Source organism: Montipora capricornis, chromosome 8 (genome assembly GCF_036669925.1).
Source record: "Montipora capricornis isolate CH-2021 chromosome 8, ASM3666992v2, whole genome shotgun sequence".
NCBI lineage: Eukaryota > Metazoa > Cnidaria > Anthozoa > Scleractinia > Acroporidae > Montipora > Montipora capricornis.
The window spans coordinates 35,647,521-35,658,898 of NC_090890.1; the positions used below are offsets into that span (position 1 = coordinate 35,647,521).

At 39.0% G+C, this 11,378-nt stretch overlaps 1 protein-coding gene across 3 annotated transcripts; it reads left to right on the top strand.

The window, feature by feature from the left end:
* Nucleotides 1-1,487: 1,487 nt before the first annotated feature.
* Nucleotides 1,488-11,110, top strand: LOC138060515 (collagen triple helix repeat-containing protein 1-like). 3 transcript variants are annotated; one of them, XM_068906317.1, is made up of 4 exons: nucleotides 1,488-1,591; nucleotides 4,757-4,893; nucleotides 6,393-6,662; nucleotides 10,568-11,110. In XM_068906317.1, the coding sequence occupies exons 2-4, from the start codon at nucleotides 4,795-4,797 to the stop codon at nucleotides 10,916-10,918; spliced, it is 720 nt and encodes a 239-aa protein (XP_068762418.1). In that variant the 5' UTR covers nucleotides 1,488-1,591; nucleotides 4,757-4,794; the 3' UTR covers nucleotides 10,919-11,110. The 3 variants fall into 3 exon arrangements, with proteins under 3 accessions (XP_068762418.1, XP_068762419.1, XP_068762420.1); XM_068906318.1 differs by having other exon boundaries at nucleotides 1,505-1,550; XM_068906319.1 differs by lacking the exon at nucleotides 1,488-1,591 and adding an exon at nucleotides 3,778-3,929.
* Nucleotides 11,111-11,378: the final 268 nt, after the last annotated feature.

Consider the following 11,378-nt stretch of genomic DNA (forward strand, 5'->3'; position numbering starts at 1 on the left):
AATAAGGAAAACAAAATCATATCCGTGGATTGGATCTGAACCCGGAGTTTCAACTCAATGAGAACTGCTTCCTTCCGCTTCAACACTGGAGATCAAGACACCGCGCTTTTAAAAATATTTAAGTCTCCCATATAGAATATCATTGCTGAAGAGTAATTAGGCCTAAGCTAGATTAATTAGGCGGCAGGCGTAAGTTTTGATTTTAAAATGTTTAGCTTTGTCGTGAAATTTGGTAACAGACCTTTTGCAGTGTTTAATATTGTTTGTTGCCGAGTGATAATACAGCATTATCAAATGGTGTTTAAAATATTGTCCCTCAGCAGCTGGTGGTGTGGTGGTCAAGTGGTTAGGTGACATGTCATTCAAAAATTCCAGGTTCGAGTCCTATATCCATATACTCGGGTTGTCTTTTAAAAATGAATTAATCATTTCAGTCCCATAATCCACATTCTGATCAGCTTTCAATCTTCTAAATTAACGATAATTCGCCATTTTCGCAAATCCCATAATACACTTCATTTTGGGGGGTTATTTGAATTAAAACAATGCATATCCAGTTCACTGAAGCATGAAACAATCCCAAGTGTAATTAACTTGTATTGCTTTTATGTAAACCCCCCCCCCCCCCGACCAAAAAACATATTGCATTATGGGAATAGGACAGTAGCTTATAGTAAATTCTGAGCAAATAAGGAACTAACGATAACCGTTAGTTCAGAGGTAGAGAATGGATCATTCTCTTTCCCAGATTCCATCGTTTTCTTTCTCGCGCGAAGGCCCCGCCGCCTAAGAGAAACGATAGCATCTGGGAACAAGAATGGACAATATGTGAGCACTGAAAATAAAACTTGTTCCACTAAGGTCGACAATTATCTCGAACGTTAACTCGGTCTCGTATTCTGATGTTTGAAATACGATCAACTTTCGTCATTTCTCATTCTCAAAGAAAATTTAAAATTATCCATTGCCGCGAACCTTTATTTCATCTTCTTACAGCTTTTCCGGGGTTTACAGCGTCTATTTTTCCATGGAGCTTGGACTTTACAATGCCACATATCGCCCACTAACTACTTTTAGTTTGCCAAAAAAGTTTTTTTTTTGTAAATCCATTCCAACGGGAAACACAATCGTTCATTTTGCACCACCTCTGGTATATCGTTGTCAAACATATGTGCCTACAGAGCACAGTAGGCGTGAAGTTTGGTATTTCACTTCGTTTTTTGTAGTACATTTACTTCCGCGTCCAGAGTGTTGACTTGTTATGAATGTTTCTTGTCTGAAGTCCATCCTTGTTTCTTCATACTGATCTATTTTTACGCTATGAGACTCGCTGAACTCAACTGACTTTTATGAATTGTTGTTTGTAGGCGCTGGGACTTTGATCTCAGGGGAGTGAACTCGTTAAATGCTCAAAGAATGTTTCTTGTACAAAGTCCATTGGACACAGTCATACTGATCTATTTTAATGCTAGGAAAGGTTGAACCCAACTCACTCTTCTGAGTTGTTCGTGAGCGTCGGATCTTCTACAGTGATTTGTTTGATTGAGAAGGTACGAAAATTAAGGAAACGTACACTCACAGGTAGTTTCAGGTAGGACGTTTTGTATCTCTTGTTTTTGAGTGTTCCAGTAAGGAGCTCTAACTCACGTCAGTTATAACATCGTCTTTTTCTCGAAACAGCCTTGCTTGTCGTTTCCTTCAGAAGCAAGGAATCGATAGTGTTTGCATAACGTAAGGGAAGTATCACGTGGATAATTCTCGTGGGCTACCGAAACTGTAATTTATCGTTTTCCTAATGGAAAGGATCATTCATGATTTAACATGTAAGACTTATGACTAACCGACAAGGCTCTTGTGAGAGTCAGACACTTGATAAAATTAACCTAAAAATAAACGGTACATGTGCGTTGCTGCCAGATTAAGAACTCTGCAAAGGTTTTCGATTACGTCATACAGAAGTGGTGTCTGTGTCCCGCTGCTAGCGTGTAACACCTGATCAACCACAAGCACCGCGCGTGCTTTGATGTTCAGAGACCAAATCTACTCCAGTTCACATTCATTTTCACGGCAAGTTGTGCTTTAAGAGCTTTTACTCCTCGATCAATGATTATACCTGAAGTCAGCTGACTTCCTGTCGAAAACATCGTATTCTTTCATTGTTGGCGAGAGATTGCGCAATTTCTTCTTCCATACGTCTCTCAATATAATTATTATATAGCTTACTAGTATGATTAAAAAAATAAACACACATTTAAAAGCCTTTGATAGGCTAATTAAGGACGGCGCCTATTAATTCAAAAGTATTTTTGCCCCGATTTATGATTATGCAGGAAATGAAGATCTTAACAAGTGCCATCGAAATCCAAAAGGAAATTTGGGGGTAACCACGTATTTTTTCAAGATAATATTTGAAAAAAGCTTTAAAATACAAAGCAATGTATGGCGTTCTTTCTCAAATTGAAGCTTAACTATCTCTCAAAAATGCATGGTTACCCCCAATTTTCTTTCTGGATAACAAGACTACTTGCTAAGATCTACTTTCTCCGGATAGTTTTAAACCGCGCAAAAACATGCCTGTATTAGTGAGCATCACCGGTAGGAAACCCTAGTATCTCGAAATGCGCAGAACGTATGCGCAATAACAGTGATAGGCACCGTCCTTAACAATATATGCCAGAAGAAATTTTTGTTTTTGGTATATTAACTTAAAGCTTTCTTCACAGCTGTATCATATACAGGCTCAATATGAACTCAGATAATGACCACCTCCCAGATGGCTTGATAGCTCAACTGGTAGAGTACTGCTCTAGTATCGCACAGGTCGGGTTCGAATCCCATTCAAGCGTGAACTTTTCAGGCTTTAACTTCTTTCGCTGCGATGATCAATATTTCACTAGAAATCACTTTAAGGCTGGTCACGCGCTCAGATGAAAATGCAGCCTATGCATGCAGAAGCAACCCAAACCCTGTGATGATGCAATTGACCAGCTTGCAGCATATTTCAGTTAAAAGAGCAAGTACAGCGCATTAACTCGGTCATTGGATCGAATCCCGTTCAAAGCCTGGATTTTTCAAGCTTACTTGCAACTGTTTAAGGTTTTCACTAGTTAACTGTGATCATCTGTCTTCATTTGTTGTTTCTTCCGCAGTTCAAATATATAACATTTCATATATTCTTAAAATCATTTCATCGATGTCGTTCGGGATACAACTTGAACTCGCAACTGAAGGTCATGACTTCTTAAGTGTAAAATGCACATTGCAGCGTGCCCTTGGATAAATAAATTGCACTTTCGGAAAGACTATTAACCCTTTATTAGAGCTACATATTACGCAAAGACAACTTGAATCTCAAAACGTAGCTCAGTTGACAGTTATGGAAAAAAACACTGTCAAGTTATTGGACTACGACACGTACGCAATGCGTGCCTGCGTGCCTTTTTGTTAAAATATCCCGTATCTCGTCAATTCTCCCCCCCCCCCCCCCAAATATCCCGTACCCCTATAATTTGTTACCTAAATATCCCGTATCCTGATAACCCCCAATAGGGCTTCGTTTTTTTGCATTCACAAATTTCGTAACATTAATAATAAGAGTTTTTACAACAAACAACTTCAAATTGAATTACAGATTTATCTTTCTGGTAATCTCTCGCCATTCTCCGAAGCTTACCCTTAGCTGAAGTTCACTGTAACTGGACAATTTGTGTTAACTGTTCTTGCGCATCCCACGGATACGCCCTTATAGGCGTCTTGTTAATGTTAGATCAGAACCAGAAGCAGTTGCAAGCAAGCTTGAAAAAATGCATCCAGGCCTTGAATATGGATTCGATCCCATTACCGTGATTTTGTGCTAGACTTTCTCTGCCAACTGAAATATCCTCAACCAGCTGGGATCTGGTCGGTTGCAAGTTCAAGTTACATAGCAGGTGAATGCTGAAATGATTTCAAGATTACTTGCGTGTTATTGAATTACGGAATGGACACGAAATGAAAGTTGGAAAAAAAATTTTCTGTACATATGTCATTCCATTTAGCAGAGGTTGCGTGGTCCAGTGGTTAGGCCGTCGCATTTGCATGCGGCTGACACAGATTCAAATCCCGTTCTAGCCTCTGGTATGGATTTGTTTCCGGTTGTTCCAGGTTCAACTCTACCGCGCCTTGCAAATAGTCTACTGATTGCCTCATAAACTTGTTGTTCCTAAGTCCAATCCTTCAATTCAAGCATTCTCTCCTGCATTGTTAAATTCAGACAAACAATGACGAATTCAATGTCTGAATTGCCGAATTGGATGTTTGAATTGCCAAATTGAATAAACAAAAGAACAAAGAGAACATAACAATATCTAATCAACAACGCCAAATCAGAATAACAATGGTTCTTTTCTCTTCTACCACTTTGGTCCGGTACATTAAAGTCTACTTAAGGTTTGGGCTTAAGAACAAGTTTGAGTTTTGGTGGGGGTGGATACCTAAAGCCTCCTGCCAGTTTGAGGTTTCTTAATCATGTTTCTTTTTAGTTTGAATTGTTTCTTTCAGGTTATTAAAAATGGTGTGCCCGTGAGCAGCTTGATGGCCAAGCGCACTTCCACAATAAACAAAGCATTTACTTTTTTTTTACCGTAACATCAAGCGTATATCGCTATACTCTAAAAGGGAAAAATCATGGGAAAATTGAAATTATTGCAACCACTGCAGATGCAGGTAATGCAAAAAATCTATTTGGATCTTACTTCAATTTTCTCTTTTCCCACAGAATATCAGAGAGAAGAAATAACTTCTATCCTCATCAAAATGTCTTGGATCTTGCTGACGCTACTTTTCATGTCACTTTCGTATAAGAGTTTTGCAGCGGGGGATAACAATACTGGTGGCCCGTCTTGCAATGACAACGTAAGCAAATAATTATACCAACTAACTCCATTTTGAATGAAATAAAAACAAACATTATGACATGATCATAATGTCATTTTATCTCAAGGCTTGTCATAGCTGAATTAAATGCCATTTAAAGTTTCTCAGCTGGAGTATGGGGCGCGGACATTCTCTCACAACTAGCCAATAAAAAAGGAATACTTCGGATAACAGCAAGTTCGGTATATCGTGCGTTCCTTCTCGCCTTCGTTCTCACCGTGTTAAAATCCTGAAGCTTTCCCAGTGCACTACAAGAAATGTTTTGGCGACGTCACACAGCCATGCTAGACTTACTTCCACTTTCTCTAGATCGCGAACTCAAAGACTTGGTCTTTTTTGATAAATGCCTTTACTGTAGTACTGATTTAGATGTCCTGAACTACGTATCTTTTGTTTGTTACGGTCGTACAAGACAAAGTACTAAAAGTCCTTTAATCTACGCACTCCTCTTTGCAAACATCTACTTCACGGGCCGTACTTTAAAAGAATAGTTAATTAAAAGGGAACCTCCACTAAAACAAGAAAACAACTTTAAACCACAGAACATAATGTTTACATTCTAAATTGTTCAAACTTTTTCCAATTAAGGCTTTTGTACCCGCTTGCTTTGGCTTTCAAATTTTCCGGGTGCGGTCATCTCGAATAATTGTGACGTGTCGTGGTTGCCCTATTGTTTCAGAACAAAGGCTCGTTGTGTCAGAACAATTGGGCAACCACGCATGTCACAAAATTTTTGAAAGCCAAAGCAAGCGTTTTTGAAATTCATTCCATCCAGATACAAACGCTTTCATTGGAAAAAGTTTGAAAAATTTTAATTGTAAACATTATATTCTGTGGTTTAAGGTTATTTTTCTGTTTTAATGGAGGTTTCCTATGTTGGTAAGGTAGCACCCCCAACAAGTTTTCCCTCGCCTACTGCCGTTTTAACGTTTTGTCCACAAATTCAATGAAATCAATTACCCCTGCCTGAGTCCCTACGTTCTCATGCCACTCTTGATTTTTTCAAACGAATGTTTGGCTATTTATTTCATTTTAATTTTGGTCTTATTCTAGGGATGGTGCCTCGCATGGGACGTTAGTCCCGTTGCACCTGTCCCTGTTGGGTTTTGCTTCTTTCTTTCTTTTTTTTTTCTTTCTTATTTATTTGCTTTTCGTCGTTTCGTGTGTATATTATATATTATAAGAGAAGTACCCAATAAAGCTAACAGAAAAAAAAAAACTCCTAACTGCTAACGTTTGAATTTATGGTGGGCTTTAGCTCTTGGATATACAATGTTTCTTTTATTCAGTACACACACATCAAGTTAATATAAACTGCATTTTTTTAAAAAAATGTTTATCACCGCTGTTTGTATTTTATTCTAAAATGGAAAGGTTTCTTCAGCTGCAACATCAAGCTAATGTGCTTACAACTTTAAGAGTAATCAATCACCAGATAGATAAAGATATCAGTAAGTTTTGTTTGCTTTCCGATCCAGCAAGTCTCGTCGATTTGCCGCTGTGGTATTCCCGGCTTGCATGGCAAGCCTGGATCCCCAGGATTCCCAGGCCGCGATGGACGGGACGGCCGTGACGGGTTAAAAGGGGATCAGGGACAAAGTGGAGCGGCTGGTGTCCAGGGTCCTCCCGGTCAAAAAGGAGAGCGAGGAGAGACTGAGGCCAGTAGACCTTCAGGTGTGATGCCCTTCAGGAACTGGAAGGAGTGCGCCTGGAAAAACGACGATAGCAGAGATAATGGCCTGATTAAGGTGAGCTGAGCAACGGAATACACAAACCATTAGTCTGTAAGCAGGCTTTAGTGTTTGAGAGTTTTGAAGCAAGCAACCGTGGACAATCTTCCCGTCGGTGTGCATTGGAAAGGGGCTTGAGCTGATCGGCGTAATTGCAAGTTGAGAAGCTAAATATTTTGAGAAACAGCCGATACAACGTAGATTTGATATTAGTGGTGTACTGTATTTCTCATTAACATTGATTTAGATAAACATATACTGGCAAAAACTAACGATAAAAGCGTCCGACGTTTCGGTGACATCTTGGCGCCATTGTCAAGGGAAACTAAATTGAATATGCGATCTCAAGAGAAGCTAAGAGTCCAGAGTCATTAATTTGCATGAGTTAAACAAAGACCTTAGCGCGAATTGAGCCAAACCACGCTGGCCAAACCAGCCTTCTTCAGGTACAACGAGATTTTACATTGGATTGCTTATATGTACATATATATGGTAAATGGATGTTAACGTAATACTGGAAGAATGTGATAAAATATGGTAGTTACAACAAATTTGAATTCAAATACTAAGAGTAACGGAAAAATAACGGAAGTGACTGTAAATAATAAACTGAATCTAATACATTTCTTCGTGGATATTAAGACCCGTCGGTTGGGATCAATTGCCTTGACTTTTGAATTAAAAAAGCTTGCCTGGCTTTACGGATCGAGTTGGAAAATATTTTTTTTCCACAGGAATTAAATGCATGTCCTTAGAAATGTTGTAGGGAGAGGAGATTGAGGAAATGTTCTGCGACTGTAGTAGGTTTGGATTTGGTGTTAGCGTTATCTAATAAATCATATATCATATCATATATCTTTATTTACCTTCGGATTTTTAGAGTAGCTTCGTGTAGCTAATATCTCCAAGCATTTACCCTCCCAATCATGATACACAACCGAAGACAGACCACAACACCGGGAACTGCATGCCCTACTCTTTACGACATTGTCAAGTGTGCGGGTTCTTTTACGTCCCACAGGATTATGAACATTGAAGGGTTGTGAGACGGGACCTCTGGCTTATCGTCGTTATCCGAGAAGACTAGAGAGTCTAACCATTTGCAGATGTAATTACAAAGCCAGCCCGGTGCTCAACCAACTGAGCCACCGGTGCGCGGTTCGAGTCTAAAGTGCGGCGGTGTTCATTAAAACGGTCTTTCAAACTTCGTTTAGTTCCTCCTATGTACTGTAGATGTCATATGTTACATTGAATCATGTAGATAAGGTTTTTAGTTTCGCAAGTTATGTGGGAATTCATAGAGCGTGTTTCGCCAGTAGAGAAGAATGTGTAGTTGGTTAGTCCATGGAAAATGTGAGGACAGATAGCGTAGTTTTTGCCACAGCGAAAAGAACCGGGAGGAAGTGCGGAATTAGAACGAGTTACATTAGGGGACAGTTTAGCTGTTACCAGCACTTCTCGAAGGTTAGGGGAGTGTCTGAAAGCCACAACCGGTAGATGTAGGAAAGCAGTTTTGCAGCGGTCAGAGGAAAGAAGTAGATTGTAGTGTTTTTTTATTACGTTGAAGATGGAAGGAAGTGATGGATTATAGATCGTTATGAAAGGTATGCGTTCAGGTTTGTTTATCTGTTTAGGTCGTAGGGTATGTATGCGGGGAATATCAGCGGAGCGTTGTATTTGTTTAGTAACAAAGTCGCGTTTGTAACCTCGTTTCATAAGGTATACGAATGTCGTTAGTTCAGTTGTGCGAATCTTGCACGCTTCGTCGGTAGAGCAAATTCGTCGTAGGCGGAGTGCTAGGCTAAAAGGGATGGCTTTTTTGTGTGTAGAGGATGACGAAAAGAATAAAGTAAATGTTGGTGATTGTCCGTAGGTTTCGTGTATAGGTCTGTATTTATGCTTCCGTCCCTAGTAAGTGAGACGTTAACGTTAAGGAAAGGAACATTGGTCTGAGAGTGTGAGCTGGTGAATATTATGGTAGGGTTAATGCTATTGAGATATAGTAGATGAAAATTTTTAGGTTTTCGGGACTTTCAGTGCAGATCATAAAAATGTCATTGATGTATCTGCGGTTGAAATGAGGCGTCCTTAAAGCATTTTTTTCGAAATACCCAAGGAAAAGGTTAGCAACAGAGTGGGCTATTTTAGTGCCCATAGCTGTGCGATCTATTTGCAGGAAGTGGCTATCATAAAAGTGAAATTATTCATGGTGAGAATCACGCGGATGAGGTCGCAAGTAGTGCCAGTAGGGATGATGGTGTTGTGAGGATAAGCGCGTAAAAAATGATCACAAGGATTAATACCTTCATTATGTGGAATATTGGTGTATAAAGGTGAGACTTCAAGTGTTACTCATAATGAATTAGAGGGTAATATGCCAATGGTAAGGAGTTTATTGAGAAAATCATAAGTGTCTTTAACATAAAATGGTAGTTTGTGGACAAGAGGTTGTAGATGGTGGTCAACAAAATAGGATATGCGATCAGTGGGGTGACTATTGGATGAAACAATGGGGCGTCCTGGGTTACCGGGCTTGTGTGCTTTGGAAAGGATGTAAAAACGTCCTGGTTTTACGTTAGGTTGTATGAGGTATTGTTTTGTCTTCTCGTCAATGAGGTCGTCAGTGTACATTCTGTTTACGTATATGATTCAATGTAACAGATGCCATCTATACAGTACATAGGAGAAACTTAACGACGTTTAAAAGACCATTTTAATGAACACCGCCGCACTTTAGATAACGCTAACACCAAATCCAAACCTACTACAGTCGCAAAACATTTTCTCTCCTCTCCCCACAACATTTCTAAGGACATGCAGTTAATTCCTATCGAAAAAATATTTTCCAGCAGAGACTCGATCCGTAAGGCCAGGGAAGCTTTTTTTTTATTTCAAAAGGCAGGATAATTGATCCCAATGGTCTTAATATCCACGAAGAAACGTATTAGATTTCAGTTTATTATTTCCAGTCACTATCGTTATTTTTCCGTTACTATTAGTATTTGAATTCAAATTTGTTGTAACTACCATCCCTTATCACATTCTTTCAGTATTACGTCAACATCCATTTACTATATAACTATATGTATATACAAGCAATCCAATGTAAAATCTCATTGTACCTGAAGAAGGCTGGTTTGGCCAGCCGAAATATAGTACACCACTAAAATCAAATTTACGTTGTATCGGCTCTTGCTCAAAATATTTAGCTTCTAGTGTTTGACTTTCGCATTCAAGCACTGCTCTCTTTCTTTGTAATGAAGTCCTAATTCTAATAACATTTTGCTTCAAAGGTAATAAACTCTTAAGAGTGACATTAGGCCTTAAATTTATTGACGTCATGCTAACGTCATTAAAACCTGGATGGAATGCGCATGGAACGTGAACGATGGCAAACTGAAGATAATGACCTGATTATGATTAGAATCAAATTGTTTTTTTGATAGCATGGAAGACAAGTCTATATCATTGGTAAACAGTCGCTCAAGAAAGTTCAGTTTTAATGTGCAAAACTCACGTGCACGTGAAGTAAACAAATGTGTTAATCTGCTTAGGAGAATTAAATTTCTTCATTTGAATAAATAATGCTCGATAGATCAAACAATTGAGTATTTGCCACAGAGAGAAAAGGAAAACTATTCGAGGTAAAATCTTCGATTCCGACCTTTCTTCAAATTTAGAGGGATTTGTTGTGGCTAAAACTTACACTTCAGGGTTTGTTTAGTGATCCCTTATTTTTATCTTTTCTGGAATTTCATTTTTTCCGAATCCTTTGCATAACTTTATTAGCGCAACTAATAATCATACTAAAATGATAATAGAAATAATAGTATAGTGATTTATTACCGACTTCTGGGAGTTGAAATAATCGCTACTTTTATGGCCGCTCATACATTTAATATAAGACGATTTTTATTACACAGGATTGCGTGTTCACCAAGAACTTCTCTGATACAGCTCTTCATGTGGCCTGGACTGGTACTTTGCGAGTTTATGACTGCACGGGTTGCTGTAAACGATGGTACTTCACTTTCAACGGTGCTGAATGCTCGGCTCCGCTCCCTATTGATGGTGTTGTGTACTTAGCTTTGGCAGGTCAAAATACTCATCGCGTCCGCCATATTGAAGGGCACTGCAACAACATTCACAAGGGAAGGGTGCGCGTGGGATTCTGGGTCGGCAATTGTAATGGATATGGAAGTGTTGATGCCGAAACAGGTTGGAATGCAGTGTCCCGGATCTTTGTTGAGGAAGTTGCTAAACCACAAGCTTAGATATCAACATAAAAGCTTCAGTCCGGCAAAAGCTCTTTAAAGGGACATAAATCATTTAAATGTATAGTTAAATAAGTATACATTAATATTATCGTGGATAACGGCCACTTTGGTATATTGGGGCTGCTTTTGATTGGAATAAAATTCTGCTGAATAAAAAGCCGGATTACAAATTAAAGTTTCCTCTAAGTATGATTCTTGTTCTCTCGACTTTCTGTGTATGTTTTTCTTCATTTTCATTTTTTCACAATGTGTAGTCAGGAGAGCTTTTCCTATTCTTCTCAAAGTCAAAGTTTGGAGATTCGTCAAAAAATGTGATACCTACCACAAAGGCCATTTTTGTCACTTCATGCAGAACAGCAAAGCCGCCAAGTCTTAAGACTGGTTTTCACTAGTGACGGAGTCGGAGTCGGAGTCGTAATGAGAAGCGCAGAGCGATACGATGTAGTGAAAATCAAAC